The 18,143-nt window shown below is 32.6% G+C and overlaps 1 protein-coding gene across 1 annotated transcript; it reads right to left on the bottom strand.

Moving 5' to 3' along the window:
- Positions 1-4,973: 4,973 nt before the first annotated feature.
- On the bottom strand, positions 4,974-17,173 carry LOC126733545 (procathepsin L-like). Its single transcript, XM_050436883.1, has 4 exons — positions 16,972-17,173; positions 16,514-16,855; positions 8,360-8,648; positions 4,974-5,462 (listed from the first exon to the last, which is right to left on the bottom strand). The coding sequence occupies exons 1-4, from the start codon at positions 17,062-17,064 to the stop codon at positions 5,140-5,142; spliced, it is 1,047 nt and encodes a 348-aa protein (XP_050292840.1). The 5' UTR covers positions 17,065-17,173; the 3' UTR covers positions 4,974-5,139.
- Positions 17,174-18,143: the final 970 nt, after the last annotated feature.

Raw genomic sequence — 18,143 nt, 5'->3', positions numbered from 1 at the left:
TTTTTTCAGTTTTTACTAGACCCTCTAAACAACTCAATCCATATTTTAAAACAAGTTAAAAATATTTTAATAATTTGCATTGCGTCGTATACACAATACTTGAGTGCCCATTATTATCTTATTTTTAAGGCTGAGCCTGTAAGTCTGTTTCTTTTTCATTCTTGATATGGTTATCAGTTATTTAGTAAGTACAAGTAAAGGAGATAACAAAAAATGGTCAGGTATTTTAATACATGCGTAAAATTTTACAATTTCTGACGGATTTGGAACCGTCTGAGCTACAGATGGGTCCTATTCGTATGATTTTTATTAATGATACGAATCTTACTCATAAATCGTGAAATCCATTTTAGTTTAATCCGTATAAATTCGTATCGCACAGAACTTCCAATCACCCAACTCTAGAGTTAACTTGCATTACAGGAAAATAATACTTGGAGTGAAATGACATGTCCTTAAGATAAGAAAGATATAGAAAGTAAATGGGTTTTCAAAGTAAAGGAAGACAATGAGTTTAAGGCATAGTTGGTATCTTAAGGTTTTCAGCAAGACAATGATGGTAAGGTGTGTGTCGAGTGATTGAGCTAAGATAAGTAAGCAATAACAGCAGTAGCATGAAGTATTTGTTTAATCTAATCCTGATATTAATAGTATTGATAACAATGGTTTATACGCTGCAAGAAAAAAATAATACGTCTTTACTATCAACAAAATAAAATAATATATCAACAAATTTTAGTGTTGGGTTATGTTGCAATGGAACCTAATACATCTGTTCAAAAAATTGCTACAGCATTTAGAATGTCCCAAAGTACTATTCACAAAATATTAAAATCACAGAAATATCATGCCTACAAAATTAAACTAGTATATTAGCTAAATAAAGATGATTTTAATCGTCGTGTACAATTTTGTGAGTACTTTAGTGATAGGTTAAATAGTAGGAGAAATTGGCTGTACAATGTCTGTTTCTCCGACGAATGCTCCTTTTATTTACATGGTGGAGTCAACAGATAACTGTCGATACTGGAGCAACACTAATCCTCATTTATTTCGAGAAACATATAACTTAAAGTAAGATCTGGTATCCTGGAAGATCATATTGTTAAACCCTTTCGTATTTAGTACTATCAATCCCAGAATAACTGAGTTACTTGAAAAAGATGATAAGATTTTAGAAAATGAACTGTTGTTTCAACAAGATGGGATACCATCACATTATGCGGCTGTCGTTTGTCATTTTTTGCACGACTCGATTATTTCCTGGACGACGGATTGGTCGGAGAAGTATCGTAGAATGGCCTGCTAGATCTCCCGATTTTACCCCTTTGGATATTTTCTTTTTTTTCAACGCAGATACTTTTAATTTTGTTCATTTAAAATCAGGTTTATTTTCTTATACACTTTTATACTTGTTAAGAACTAATGAATGAAATTAAAAAAATAAAAATAGGGCTATGTATAGCATAAAATTACCTTTAATTCAAGGTATCACTTGACCGCTATTTCCTTTTAAAAAATTGACACTTGACAGGGGTTTTGGGCGGCGAGAAAATGACGTCAGTGAAATGCAATTTTAATCAATAAATGTCCTCCTCAATATTAAATTTGACGTGTTCGGCCGTTTTTGGCTAAACCAGTTATTTTTCAAGATATTCAGTGTGGACTGTTTTGTCTAGGACACCTTGTATATTATTACATTAGCAGGTAAAAGTTTAAATCTTGCTAAAACTGTTTATAATATAAATTAGCCCTGTGGGGAGGTGTTAGAATTCAAAATTTAATTATCTCATGAAAAGGCAAAGTTTCCTTAGGTGAGAGAATGATAGTTGTATGTATTTTAAATGTATTTGAAATTGTTTTAATTAAGTTATATTGATGACTTACTTATTTTCGGAATGGATTTAAGAGAAGTAGAAAACTTATTTTACTTATTTTAAACAAACATTTTTGGATTAAGGACTTGAGATTTATTGATTACAAAGTAGAACTTAAAAAAGGGATATACTGAACTGAGCCAACTAATATTTTTAAAATTTGTATTTAAACAATTTGGTATGCATGACTGCAAATCTGTCAGTACTCCAATAAACGATAGTGCTCATATTAATTTTAGAAACTTAGAAATTGATACTGGGTCAAGTCATGTAGGCAGACAATTGTTAGTCTTATTTATGCGGTTCAGAGTCCAAGACTAGACATTTGTCTGTAAGTCTTTTAAGTGGATACCAGGATAAGGCCAACTCATTTCTAGTAATTACTCTTAAAATAGTTTTTAAGTATATAAAAGACAGTTTAAACTTATAATTTGCTTTAATGACACCCTGGATACTTTCATATGTGGTCTTGTAGATAGGTCTAAGTCTTCAGGGGTTATATATTTAACTTTTGAATCAAAAAACCTATTAATTTTTATAATTTAACACGTTTTTGGCATCATAATTTCGATCACCTTATATAAAAGAATTTATTTTGATTCTATATACGAAGGCCAAAACTTGGTAAATCATAAAAGCGCCATTTTTATGAAGAGGTTCGCCGTAATATCGGGCGAAATCCAGCCACGAAGTCAATCCATGACTGTTTTCCCAAAAGCAGCATCCACCGGTATTTTTATGGATATATTTGTTACGTGTTTCGCAAACCGGGTGCACATTTGGGACCTGAAAATAACAATACGAAAACGGTGACGAATATTTACAGATTCCGACTTGGTTTCTACGGCTCTTTAGGGCTTAATCGATGCATTAAGGGATATTATAGTCTTTATATAGTGCTTAGCATTCGTCTGATGTTAATAAACCAGTTTTTTTATTTATTTAAATTAAACCAAGATGATTTAGCTGTTCACGTGATCAAAAATATTTTAGACAAAAATTCCTTCAGTAAAAATATTTTTAAAACTTTCAATCATATCGGTTATCTTCTGGCGTAAATAAAGGATACCAAATTTATTTAAATATTCCAATTTCTAACCCTATATCGCATAAATGCACCGTTTAAAGTCTATTATGTGATGCAAACCAGGTCATCCAGAAATAGTTTTAAAAATTTACCGGGGGCGAACTGGACCATTTACTTTTATCGTATGCTGTCCTGTGGCCGTTGTGAATATGGTCTGCGATAAAATAAAGGGATTTAAGGGTATTTTTCTCTCTTTTTTTTCAGGTATGCAAATTGAATTTTCTTGATCTAAAAAGGTTTATTTATTAAGGATAACATTAATATATAGAGTGACAAAAAAGTAGCAAGTTCGAACACTTTTGTACAAGGCTTTTTCAATTAGTTTGACGTAAGTGTAAGTTTTAACTGTCAGTGTCAACTAGATGTTTTTTAAAGTTTTTTATAACATTAAGGAAATTGTAATTTCTAAGCGACTATTTCTTTACAAGAATACTTCGACTTGTCTTTAGTAACTTGATATGCAAATGCTATTATCAAAGTCACTTAAAATTTATAATTACCTTTAATCATCACCTAAAACTTAATTAATTAACCTAGTAGTACCAGTAGGTGCATTTAAAAAGAGCTCATCTTTTATCCTTTTTCTAAGAAATATCATAGCCGGAGGAATATATGTCCCCGTCACGCTAAAACAACATACCGCTTTAACAAGTTGTCCCCGATCTGCACTAGCTACTTTTCCGACCAGTTTTTTGCCTTTGCTGGATAAAACCTTCGGTAATTTATTAGGTACTGTGGATACCCCTGTTTTGTCTATGTTCTATATTAAATTTGGTAGGTAGTTTCTTTTTTCATAAAGAGTGTTAAGATTTTTAAAAAACCGATCTACCTGGCTTTTATTGAAACCCATTATTAGACCCATTGAACATTTTTCTGGCTGCCGAAGTACTATTTTGTGTCTTTGACATAACCCTTTTACCTGCCATTTTTTAAATATTGCTGAAACTGTGCTGAAGTTTGTTAGCTTCAGCAAACTTATAAGCCGCTATTTTCAAATCTTTCTTGGTAATCCCATAAAATCTAAAATCCAGGTCCCTTACTTGTTGGGCTAAATTAGCCTCCGTATCCAAAGGTATATCAGTTTTTAATCGTCCTAAGCAGCTGCGATCGTTCCTGCTTTTAACCGTTTGCTTAGTGTTGCTTGATTTATTCCCATTTCCCTGGCTATGCTTGTTTTACTAAAACCATCTGCAATTTTTTGCCTAACCTCTTCCATATTGCCTTCGGTGAACACTAGCTTCCGCTCACTTTTTCTTTTGTAACGGCTCATATTTCGAATTTGTTAATCTGAAAAAAAAACGTTGATATCTATGCTATGCTATATTCACTAGAGCTTTATTACTTATAAGAGTATGCACTGCAAGCAAAGTCTAAGAGGACGCACTGCGTACTCTTATGCATTGCTTACTGCGTACTCTTGTGCATATGTTGATAATTTTAGATTTTTCTTTTTTCAGGTACCTCACAAAATACCAATTATCAAGCACCAATAATTAAATCGCCAACCCATGCAAACACTTTTAAAACAGGTGTGTCGATAATGTATATTTCTATTTTTGTATCCAGTGTCGTATGCTATTTGGAGCTGACTGCATAAATAATTTAATAGATGGCGATATGTATTAAAAATAAGCTATTGGAAGTAAACAAGGATGTATTTTAATCCAATGTAGGGCTTTTTGTGAATTTGTTCAAAAAAATCTGTTTTCTTCTTGAAAGCAGCATACAACACTAACCGCACTAGATCTTATAGATTTGTCACAAGAGCCATACATTGATATAATTCAGAGATAAATAAAAGAAACAGTTCTCTTTTAAGACATTTAATGCAAGAATTAATAGAAATTGTATTCATATATTGTATTACTTATTAAAATTTGTTGTCTCACTGTTTGAAATCAGACGGTAATAAAATTGTCAGTCAAAACGTGAAACTTATTTCTAAAAAACTTTAAAAATAGTCGATTATCCTAAATATTTTAAAGGATATTGAAAAAATACGAAAATAGTATGTGTTTTAGCTCTTAATATTCTCTTATTTATTTTCTTATTTTTAAACTTATAAAACCATTTAGTGGGTAGAGTAATATTAAAGTGCGAACTAACTAAATCTTTGTACACATTTTTTTCAAGTAAAATTAGTTAAAAATTATAGTCTTTAACTTATAGAGCATCTTACAGTAGATAAAAAAACATTAAAATTCCAGCCATAATACTAAAACTTAAGCTACCAGCACTATTTCTTACTCCAACCGGATAACAAGCTTGCTTAGCAATGCCACATAATTGTTTTCCCAAAGCTAACTTATAGTATCCGCTTTCTCCCCACTCGCTTCCCCAAGAATTTTTAATAATCCAATACTCCAAATTGGTTTTATTATCAGTACCATAGCCAACAACCAAAACTCCATGATCAACGTCATCTAAGCAAGGACTGTTGATTATTCCAGATTCATAGTCTTTTAATAGATATGCATTTACTGCTACAGATACAGGTCCTAAAATGATTAAACATTATTATCGAGTTGTATAGATTTTATTTTTTTGAGAAATAAAATTATTCATTTTCTCGCTTTTTAAAAACGCCTACACCAATAGTGCCTGATGCGCGTGTGCGTGAATAACCAAGTAACACTTTCAAAGTACAATTGGATACGTGCAATTTTAGTATCGATGGTGAGTTCTTTTGGGCTTAAACCGGATAAAGTGATCAGGATATACAATTCGACCATGTATAGAACAGATATTAGCAAAACTTAAACGAAAAACAAAAATAAATAATAAAATCCAGCACCCTTCATGATGACACATGCTAAGCCTGGATAACCACAGATCTATTCAAAACATCCTTCATTTTATAGTTTGCACTTTCGCATAAGACAGATTTAGTTACTTGGAGACCAGTGGCGAAGCGTGAACTTTTTTTTCGGGTAGACAAACAATAAAAATCGTTAATTAGAAAAAAATGTGTCTTTAATATTATTCACTTTAATGAAATACAGAATGAAAGCACATGAAATATTAACTCAAAGAGAAAAATTATGTAGTGATATAAAAAAGAAATAAATAATTACTACTAGCATAAAAATAAAGATAGATAAAAATAAATAGTACTTACAAAAAAAACACAACTATATTACAATTGCCGATATCGAACAGTCGTTCATAAATAATCACTAAAATATCCACTAAAAAAACCTTTCCTATACACCCAAAAATAAAAATACTAATTATTAAATTACTATAGCACGCGCCCCCACCAAATGCAGACAAAAATTAAGATGTATTGCGGCCGACCGGATCAAGCGTGTTCATAAACAATAACCCTCAACAGCATAATAAAATAGCTGGTCGACTTCGATAGACAAAAGCTCGAATGTCTTCCCCGCGAATAATTTTTGCATACGTAATAGGCTGAATGCGGCCGGACCTCTGTAGCCTGCTTGATGCGTATTTGGTTCGATATGCTCCAAATTTCGGAAGACAAATATCAATGTGTCTTCCTGGGGCTCGTATACATTAATTGGGTGTCAGCCCTGCATTTTTATCCTAATCGGTGCGGCAGGCGGGGCACGCATTCGGATTAATCATGTTTAGATACTATATAATAATAGTAAGGATAGCGACTACGTTCTGTGTTAATTTTTTTTTAAATTTTAATTCAACAATTACATGAAATAATTACGTGATAAATTAATGACAAATAACTGGATAATTTTGGGTAGACAGTGTCTACCTTGTCTACTCGTACGCTTCGCCACTGTTGGAGACATCTTTTAAACTCGAAGATTTAAACATTTCTGGGTATTTTATTGAAAAAAAAGTAGTGCATAATAGGTGACACTCTATCCAATGTATTATGACAAAGCCTGAGATAACTTAACTTGATTTCCTAATTTTTTGCAGGTAGAATAGTTATAAATATCATCTTGATCAGTGTACTTCTTCAAATTATTCTTTATGCACTAAAGACAAAATAAAATGTATAGATCTGTCAAGGTAGGTAAGCCATTTTCCTTAAAGTTTTCGGATAAATCCTCCCTGTAACCCTTATTAAAACGAAATTTTGATAATCTTTCTCTGCAATTTGAATATTTTCTCTGTATTTTTGAGAATGACCCCAAACAAGAAGACCATAGTTGCAATGAGAAATAAACAAAAAATGATATGCTATAAGAGATGACTAATTGATGATTTTCTGGGTAATTCATTTTTTAGGAATCTTGGTTCCAAACTAGATTCCTTCCTATAGATAAATACCATTGTTTGTATTTTAGTATCATTTATTGGTAGCAAACCACTTACTTGCTCCTTGCTTTACTGCACAAATACTGAGATTTTCTTCTTTACCATTCGGATTTTTTATTAGGATTGCAGTATCGTCAGCAAATAGTACAAGGTACGCCCTTAGCCTCAAACTCAGATCATTTATATAAATTAAAAAGAGTATAGGCTCTACTACCGAGCCCTGAGGTACTCAACATGTTATACTACTCATGCCCGGGCATTTACCATTTACAGAAATAAATCGATGCCGGTTTCTCTAATATTAAGAAGGTCAATACTAACGGGATCAAATTAATGATGAAGCTTTGAGATAAACAGTCAACTACTTGTATTAGGTCGCAGAAAGCTGCACCCACAATGTCCCTACGTTCAGTGCCATTTATAATCGTTTCAACTAAAGAAATAAGGGCATCAGTTGTGGATTTTTTGCCCTAAATCCAAACTGATTAAGCATAATTTATGTATATTAAAAAGGAAGGTACTAGAGTTTGTCTAAAGTTAGGTTTAGAGTTTGTTTTAAGTAAGGTTTGAAAGGTACACCATCTATTTCAAAGCTGCGCCAAGTTTTGTCCCCTAATAACGCGCGATTAGCGACAGTAGCGCGCCTTTTTTTAATTTAATTTAATTTAATTTAATTTAATTTAATTTAATTTAATTTAATTTAATTTAATTTAATTTAATTTAATTTAATTTAATTTAATTTAATTTAATTTAATTTAATTTAATTTAATTTAATTTAAAGGCACAGAAGACAAATATAAGAATTAACGCAACAGCACTGTGTATAGCAAATCGGGGTGATCGATACCGTTGCTTTGGCAGCGGCGTAAACAAATTTACTGCGCAACCGAGCCGAACAACCCGTGCTGTACCTTTCCTTAGATAGCAGATATTATATTAGCAGATACAGTGCTAATGGTTTGAAATTAGTATAAAAGTAGAAAACCTTTGAGAAATAAGAATTTGATTCTCTAATAATGTGAAAAAATTACAAGAGTCAATCGGGGGATTTTAGAGCACTTAAATAGAATTCATACTCAAAACCTAATAAAACCTTAAATGGTAATGCTGTAGAACTAAATTTAAATATATATAATAAATTACCTACCTACAAATCCCACAGCTAACTTAAGGTCAGTTTCGTTATATGACCTAATATTAACGTAGCTATCAGCACGCACTGCGTTCCTTTTACTTTTACATGATTTTTGTTCGCCAACATAAGGGTAGTTTTCTTCACTTGTAATTCCGTTTTCAATCACGTAAGACAATGCATACTGAACCACACCTCCATTACATCCCTTTTGGGTTGCCGTATTACAGTCTATAAGTTCTTGTTCACTTAGGGATGTCAGGTTTCCTGTATTAATTGCCAGCTGACCTTCCAAGGTTCCTGTCTAAAAGAAAATTAAGCTACGTCATAATATATTTGCAAGAGGTTTTAATTAAATTTTTTTTGCCGTTTTAACTAAGCTAAAGTAATTGACAAATTGTTACTATTTTGGAATTTGAAATTTCCTCCTTAGTGAGTTTGAGAAAATGGTAATAATAGAGCAAAAAATAAATCTGCTTTACTCTATATTGGTCCTGAATACTTTAACATATTTCAAGAAAATTTAACGGCATCCTGAATTAATATCAAGAAACATACTTACACCAGTAAATGCTTAACATCCACCACATAACGCCTAATTCTTAGCTACTTTCACTACTCCTATCAATTCACAATAGGTTCTAAGTATATTTTTTCAGCAGTTTACATTTAAGGTTTATCACCTTTTAAATGGAAACAAGATGAAAGGAGTACCATCATCTTGTGGAAGGTGATAATGAACATAGGAAGAAATCCTCAATCAAGATAGATGGATAGGCAGAACGAGCAGAGGTGGAGAATTAAATACCTATGGAGAAGTTTAAATGCTCGGAGAAAATCAAGCTATTGAAATGCAATGGCAACAGAAAAACAAATATTATTAATTTGGAATGGGCAAGTTAATATAATGAGGAAGAAACTTGGTCCTAATTATTTTAGATTTCTTGCACATGTCCAAGTGTGCTAAAGTAATTGTGAAATTTTTACTATTATGGAAATACTCTATCAATACTTTAAAAAAATACTGATAGATGAAATAGAAAGCAATATATAATATATTCACCACATAACCTCTAATTGTAAGCTTCTGTCACCATTCCTATCAATTTGGCACAGTTTCTAAGCATATTTCTGCATCAGTTCTCAATTTAGATTCAACAGCTTTTAAATGAAAACAAGATCAGCCTACACTTTCATCTTGTAGATGCTGATAATGATTGGGATTTTCTTACTACTGAACATAGAAGAAAAATCTCAATCAAGATGTATGGATAGAGATAAAATGAAAAACCTTCAGTCTTTCTGCACTTGTTTATTAAACATGATTTATTTTGTTTAAATTCCCAACATGTTTCGGGCACACCGGTGTCTATCATCAGGGGATAAAAAGTTTCAAATTGGTCTCCCTGGAGGGTAGGGTTTGATTCTTATTATTGAATTTGCCCACAAATTGGCTATAAGAGACAGCTAGAATTTGAAAACCCTGACTGTTATAATTGAATTCAGCAAGTAAAGAATTTATTTTTTTTAAAAATTGATTTTGGCATGTCATTTATATCATTAACGAGTACCTAAAGAAGAATAAAGTTTTGTTGTTGGATAAATTTAAACAGGTTTATGTTCAAAAAGACCTGGCATTTGCATCTGCTTCGGCATTTCCTCTTTTTCAAAGCTGTTTTTCAAACGTTCAAATGCCGAAAAAATATTTACAATTTAAGAGAATTTCTTTTAAGTATTTAAAGTTTCTTTGCCAAGTCCGAACTGCCAATTGCCGTTTTTTTAAGGCTACTTTAATGGATTTTTTTACTCTATAGTCTATAGACGATATGTGCAATATATGTAAAGCAGACCTTTCAGCACATATTTTTTGAGGGCGCCCCTCTTCGTCAGGGTCTAATTTCTTCTGATAAGGTTGTATTTAGTGTGCACAACTTTATATGCTTTTTAAACAACATATTACCTCAAAAACTTTAACCTGTTATACATTATTTTTTTAAATATTCTCCAACTTAGAAGCTTCATAATTAATGAGTAATTTTGTTCTTTTTTTTTTAATTATGGACTGATTATTGGGGCTAGTGCGTAAGTTGTATTATTTTTCTCCTGACTGAGGTTCTATAATTAATAATTAGTATTTCATTTTTCTTATAACACACATAATATGGTTTGGGTGAATGTAATTATTTATTGTTGTAAAATTAGGTTAGTGATTAGTTTATACAGGGTGTTTCAGAACAATGGGATCAAACTTCTAGGGGTTGTTCAGTGCAACAGTAGAATCCATTTGAGTATAGGACCCATGTCCGGAAATGTGTCACTACGCCACTACGGCCCTAAGACGCGTTTAAATTTATAAAAAATATTAATTACCTAAATAGGATCTGATGTATTTATTTTTACCGTTTGTATATGATACCATCACAACAATTGTTCAAAATGTCTTCCTCCAACCTCAATACACCGATTTAAACACCGCACATGATTTCGGAGGACTACACTTAAAATTTGATCCTCGTTTTGAATGATTTCAAATGCTGCTCTTATTCGTCCAATTAAGTCTAGCTCTGATACTACTGGAGTTTCGTAGACTAAAGACTTTACATGTCCCCACAAGAAAAAATCGAGCGACATTAAATCGGGTGACCTAGGAGGCCAAGAAACTGCTCCATCTTTGGCAATCCAACGGTGCCCAAACCGCTGAGCCAAATACTCGCGTACTTGTACAGCAAAGTGAGCCGGCGCTCCATCATGCTGAAACCACATTTGCTGTCTAACGTTTAGTGGAACATTTTCAACGAGTTCTGGGAGAACTTCCTCCAAGAAACGGAGATAAATAGGTCCTGTTAACTGTGTCGGTAGAAGGTATGGTCCAATTAAATAAGCATCAACAATGCCTGCCCATTAGGGCGGAGCAATAAAAAAAAATTTTAAAACATCTTATCCCCGGGTGTCGAATAGTTGCCTTTTAAGGTTATAATTTAATTAAAAAAAAAATTTTCATTGTGCAATGACGTCTTCAGGTTCCTTTTTGAATGCAAAAATTTAGAAAACTTCCAATCCAACTATCCAAATCCAATTTTTTAAATATTTTTTTATTTAATGGTTTTTTGGATTTTGGGCATCCCTGAGTGCACAATAGGTACAAAATAATCATCAATAAAAAAGAAATAACGCTTCGCGAAAATATTTTCAGGTTCCTATTTTCATGTAATATTTTCATGAACAAACCAGCACTGACTTGTCTGATCAATCCCGTCTTTGTTTACTTTGTCGTGGAAGGGGGAGGCGCGCGTAGGAGGCTTTTGTTTTGTTAATTTAATTTATCGAATTAGTTTACGCAACGGGACTGACTGCGACGCACGTATTTGTGATTAAATACAGTTTTTTATTAAGTTATTTCAGTGCTAACATTTTTAAAATGCCGAAAACGCCTGTGAAGTGCGAAATAGTTGGGACACCATGTGAACTTAGTGGTAATGTTCTTCCAACATATTCTGATGTTTTAAAGTTGTTCTTGTGGTATCGTGAACGTTTTAAATATAAGAGCAACAAAGATCCAAGCGTGTTAGACATTTGTAAAAAAGTTATTATTGACATTAAAGACATTTGGCAAAAGGCTTTTCTTCCTATCATTCCAGACCAAAGAATAATTCAGAAAATAAAAGACTATAATGAAAAGTATAAGGTAGTACAAAAAAATAAACTAGGAAATAAAATTAAAATATTTAAGGACAATAGCTTAAAGCTATTCGACATTTCTCCGTGCAAATGTGCCAGTTTTGGTTTGTGTAAGTGTAAAGTAAAGATTCCTGTTATAGAACGAGATTTTTTACAAGACCAGAGGGGTGCAAGACAAATGGTGATTGGCAAAATTGATATTAAAACAACCAAGGCCATTTAAAGACTTTAGGAAGAAAAGAGCTTAAAAAAAAAAGATTTGAGAAGAAAATTGAAAAAAGTAAAGACTCGAATTTAGACTGTATTAGGATTCAAAATGAAAGTGAAGAAACAGAGGACGACTACTGCAACCCGATCTATAACAAAGAATCTGCCGATTGTGCTAAGTCTCAAGAGTCATAAGCATCAACGTCTTCAAGAATGCCTTACAAAAAAGGATTAGTTTTATCTAATGTGGCTGAGGTATGTGACAGGGGTGGACTCTCAGATCGAAATGCGTCTCTCCTGGTAAATGCTGTACTTATACAAATAACCGAGGAACATGTAGTTCTTGTTGCAGAGCCAGGTTCAATTTACTTAGGTCATGTGACGCCTACTTCCGGGAGTGTCAGTAGTATCAAGACAAGTCTTTTTAATTTTCTTCAAAATTATTTGGGTGAAAATTTTAACAACATTTCGGTTGTAGGATGTGATGGCACAGTTGTAAATACAGGGTTTAAGAATGGTGTTATAAAACAGTTAGAAGTATGCTTAGGAAAACCAGTTCATTGGTTTATATGTCTGTTGCACTGTAATGAACTTCCCCTTCGTCACTTAGTTCTAGAAATAGATGGTAAGACCAATGATCCTAGAGGATTTACTGGTCCCATAGGGAAGCAGCTAGGTAAGTGTGAAAAATATCCGGTTGTGCCATTTCGGATTAATAAACCTGACTTCAAATTGCCTCCAATAAATTTTATCGATTTAAGTACAGACCAAAAGTACTTTACCAAAAAAGTACCAAAATGGTTTTAGCAATAGGAGAAGGTAAGATTTCCTCTCAGTTGAGCGCTAAACAACCAGGAAAGATGTCCCATGCACGATGGTTGACAACAGCTAACAGAATATTAAGACTGTATGTTACAATAGAACAACCATCGACTAAATTAAATATATTAGCCGAATTTGTTGTTAAGGTATATGCTACAACGTGGTTCATGATAAAGCTCAAACCTGCTTGTAAGTATGGACCCAAACATTTAATTCAAGCTTCTCGATATTTACCGAGAAAATTTAAAAACATTGTAAATAAAATTATCCAAAGAAACGCATTTTTTGCCCATTCAGAAAACATTTTAATTGCAATGCTGGGAGATGACAGAAAGCACATTAGAGAGTTGGGCTTGCGCCGAATTTTAAAATGTCGTAGTTCTAAAACTAATCACCAGCTTCGTGATTTTAAAGTGCCAAAACTGAACTTTGATGCTACCGATTATACAGAGCTTATTGATTGGCAATCAGATGAAGTTACGGAGCCTCCATTGACAAAAGGCATGTCAGAAATAAATCTTAGAGAAATGGTTGCTAATGTTCCCGATACCATAGAAATTTTAAATTTCCCATGCCACACTTAGGCAGTCGAACGATAAGATGGTGACTGAAGCGTCTACATCAGTATGTGGAAATACGGCTAGAGATGGCTTTATTCGAGCAAAAATTGCTTCTAGAAAAGCTATACCCCAGATGGAGACAAAAAAAGATTTTACTTAGTATTTACTTTGACAAAAATTCACCAATTTTCTTAACTAAGTTAAAAGCAATTATTCCGAAGCTAGGCTAAATAAAAAAAGGATTTTTTTTTACCTATAACCATTGCTCCGCCCTACTGCCCATACGTTGACAGACCAACGATTCTGATGTTTTCTTGAAAAAATTGCATAAGGATTTTCTTCGTCCCAAACATCGCTATTCCTACTATTAAAAATACCGTCTCTGGTGAAAGAAGCTTCATCGGTCCACAAAACATATCATAAAAAATTTGGTTGTGATATGATGTGATCCAGAAGCCATCGACAAAATTGAACTCTAGGATGATAATCGGCTGCAGTCATACCTTGAACTTTCTGGAAGTGGTAAGGATGGAGTTGTTGCTCGTGTAGTACCCGCCAGACAGAAGCGTTACTCGTATTCATATTTTTAGCGACGTCACGTGTGCTATTTGATGGTTCATCGGCAACTCGCTGAAGCACCTCTTCTTCAAATTCGACCGTTCTTACGGTTCGAGCAACACTACTATTATGCATCTTGGTCTTAAACATGCCTGTCTCAGCGAGCCGCCGGTAAACCGCAATAAACTTTTTGTATCCAGGATGCTGTCGTTCGGGATAACGTTCATGATACAACCACGATGCTGCTCGTGCATTGCAGTTTGTTGCTCTGTATGCCAAATGCATATCCGTCAATTCTTGATTGGTAAAGTTTTCCATTAGCAATAAATGTTTAAAAATTGTAAGCTATAAAATTTTTAAACCTGACATTGATAAGCGTTGATTTTAAATAATTGTTGATATGGTTTCATGTAGGTATTAAAGGTAAAAATAAACGTGCAGATCCTATTTAGGTAATTAATGTTTTTTATAAATTTTAACGCGTCTTAGGGCCATAGTGGCGTAGTGACGCATTTCCGGACATGGGTTCCTATACTCAAATGGATTCTTCTGTTGCACTGAACATCCCCCAGAAATTTGACCCCTTAGTTCTGAAACACCCTGTATAGGTTATAACTATATCCAATTTTTTACGTTACTGTTTTTAGTTTTTTATATTAAATAATTCTGCCTCGCTACCTATTTTATAACTGTAATTTTTGTGAACGGTGCTTTATGATTCAGCAGATTTTTTTTTATTTTGTTTTTGTTTAAAGATATTTTCTCTTGTAATGCCTGTACTCTATTGCTATAAGTATATATTGTATTACTTTAGAAACAATAAAATTCCATTGTCATTGTCTTGCCTTCAATCTTAATATTTATTATTATCTGTTTTATTTTATTATTAAAAAATAAATTAATTAATAGAGATTTTTTGACATAGAATCAAACCCTAGGGCGTATAACTGATACCAATTTTAACCCCTAATGATGGACACCGATGTGCCCGAAACATGTCGGGAATTTTTAAAAACTGAATCATGTTTAATACGTAAGTAGAGGGAAATTGCAGGATTTTCATTTTCTCTTAATCTACGACTCCACTGCAAGTATGGACTATTTCTTCACTAAAAATGGATAGAGTTGGAAAATGAAAGATATAATATCGGGGAGGTTATATCTTTGAAAGACAGCAAGCCATTGATTTGCAATGGCATCACAAAGCCAAATATTAACAATTTGAAGTAAGCGAGTAAATATGATGAAGTAGAAGCAAAGTTCTAATAATTTCAGACTGCTTGGAGGCAGATGTCTATGTAAACTGATGTAAGGAAATATACTTTTCTGGAACCACTCCATACAGAATTCTAGGAAACACTGATAGAGTATACATACTTATAGCATTTAATGCTTTGCATCCAATAAATAACCTCTAATTCTGAGCTAATATCACTACTACGATCAATTTGAAACAAGTTCTAATCAAATTTGTTCAGCAGCTTCTAGTTTAGGTTCAAGGCTTGCTAAGTAACGATAAGATCAAAGGATTACCGTCATCTTGTAAAAGTTGATGTTGACTGGAGATTTTTTAGCGCCGAAGATAAAAAGAGAACCGTAATTAAATTAGATGGATAGGTAAAATGAATAGAGTGAGAGAAAGACCTACGGAGCAGCTAATATGTTTGAAGAAAATAAAAACATTGACATACAATGGCATTACAAGAATCAAAAAGACATGGTATCAAAGGATAAGTATTAGTAATTTGAAATAAGCAAGTAAATATAATAAAGAAGAAAGTAGGTCCTAATTATATTTATGCCTGGAAGCACATGCCTAATAGATGAGCTAGGAAGCAACTCGCTTTACATGGTCCTTATAAAACTAAATACCCATCATTCACCACATCACCTCTAAATATTTGCTTATGTCACAACTATTATCAAAGGGTTCAAAGTAAATTTTTCCAGCAGTTTCCAATTTAAGGTGAACACCTTCTAAAGATCAAAGGACCAGACCTTCATCTCATGGAAGTTAATAATAATTAAGGGTTTCTTACTAATGAAATCAGAAAGTAAACCTCAAAGAAGCGGGATGGATAGAGAAAATGAATAAAGTTGGAAAATCAAGACATTGATATGCAATAGCATCATAACTACAAATATTATCAATTTGAAGTGTACAAGTAATTTCTAGTGAAGAAGAAAATATATCCTAATGATTTAAGACTACGTGGAAGCTTAAATGAGCTCAAGTAATGAGATTATGTATACTATTCTGGAAACATTCTATAAAGAGTTTTACGAAATACCGATAGATGAACTGAAACCCGATCTGCTTTACCCTATATTACTCCATACTTACAGCACTAAATGCCCAACATCCACCACAAGACCCCTGATCCTTAACTGCTGTCACTACTCCTTTCTCTCTCCAATCGATGCTTTTTGGTAGCTCGCTTATATTAAACTGATTACTGTCCTGTACGGAGTTCGCTTTTATGAAACTTTCCTCCAAAGGTAAGGTTTTAAATCTTGCCAAGAATTCTTCTTCTGTTAAATCTGTGAATGAATTAACACCAGTTTTGTAGGCGACCAGTCCGAGATCAAACTTTTTGTTGTGTTCCTCGATTTTTTGTAGGTTTTGATTAAAAACTTGTTCGCGTAGAGTCAGTTCTGTGGGCTGATAAGTTTTATTAAAACTTGCCTAAAATAAATTAAAAAAAAACAGGTAACATGGTACTTGAACCACGATTCTTCCATTATTTGGTAATAGAACAAAGAATGTTTGCCGATGATTCATTAATCTTATGAAAAAATTACCTGAAACACCTTAAAGGTCATAGTATGATTTTGGGCGCAGAGCAAGGGCGCACTCAATAAAACAAAAAACAAAACACTTGATTTAAAATACATGATTAATTATCCATGTGAATTAAAAAACTTGTAACTAAAATTTAATTAAGCAGCATCTTTCTGTACCCGACAAAATATAAATTTATATATACTGGCCAAAAATGTATGATCTATTGATATGATTTTTATTTATTTGATAAGTACTCGGTTATCTTTATTAATCTTTCTATGATTTGAGTGGATTTAGTACTAATTTTTTAGAAATCATTATTTTTGCCATTTCTTATCATTAGATAACAGCATATCAATTGTAAAACCTTTGAAAATGGATTTCGGTATTTTTTAGAACCAGACATCGTCAGATATATTAAGAACCACCCTTAATGAAAAGAAATTATTATCGTTTCGTAGAAATCTGTAGATTAGATAACTATGTAACTTAAATCACTTAATGATTAATTTTTATGTTTTCAAGCGTTTATTCAGAGAATTTTTATGATTTCTTAATCTTGTTGTGGAGTCAAAGCAAGAGATGGTAACACCCATTTTAAGAGATCCAAAATCTATATAAAGGAAGGAAAGTTTTACACTTGATAGATTAAATTAGCTGGCGTTTAATTACATTTTGCTACTTGGAATTATATATTTAGAATATGCAGTTGGTCGTTGACAAGCCACAATGAGGTTTTTAAAGTTGAAGTTGACCTGACCTCCAAGATCTGGGTACAGAAATATTATTATTGATTTAAGTGCCTATTATAATTGGAAACTGTAGGAAGGAACTTAATATTATCCTATAATCTTGAAATACATATAAAATGACTAATCTTGAATGCCCGGAAATTCTAAAATGTTCTCTGGAATCCTAGAGAAAAATAAAACATTACCTCATACTAAGATAAAAAATTAATAAAACTGTCTCGACAGAACAATCATTTAAAAATATTTCAAATGCCTGATAGTCATAAACGCATGATTTCGAATGCATTAAAAACATAAAATACTGAATTAAATAAAATGTTAATTTTAATATCTGGAACGAAAATTACAAATAATCCAGAAATCATATAAGAAATCACTTTTAAAATTCATATAGAGGCGTTATGTTTGATTATTTCTGATTTCGTGACATAATGGAA

The sequence above is a fragment of the Anthonomus grandis genome, chromosome 1 (genome assembly GCF_022605725.1).
Source record: "Anthonomus grandis grandis chromosome 1, icAntGran1.3, whole genome shotgun sequence".
NCBI classification, from domain to species: Eukaryota; Metazoa; Arthropoda; class Insecta; order Coleoptera; family Curculionidae; genus Anthonomus; species Anthonomus grandis.
The sequence above is the reverse complement of the archived record's forward strand: the minus strand, read 5'-3'. Positions and strand labels throughout refer to the sequence as shown.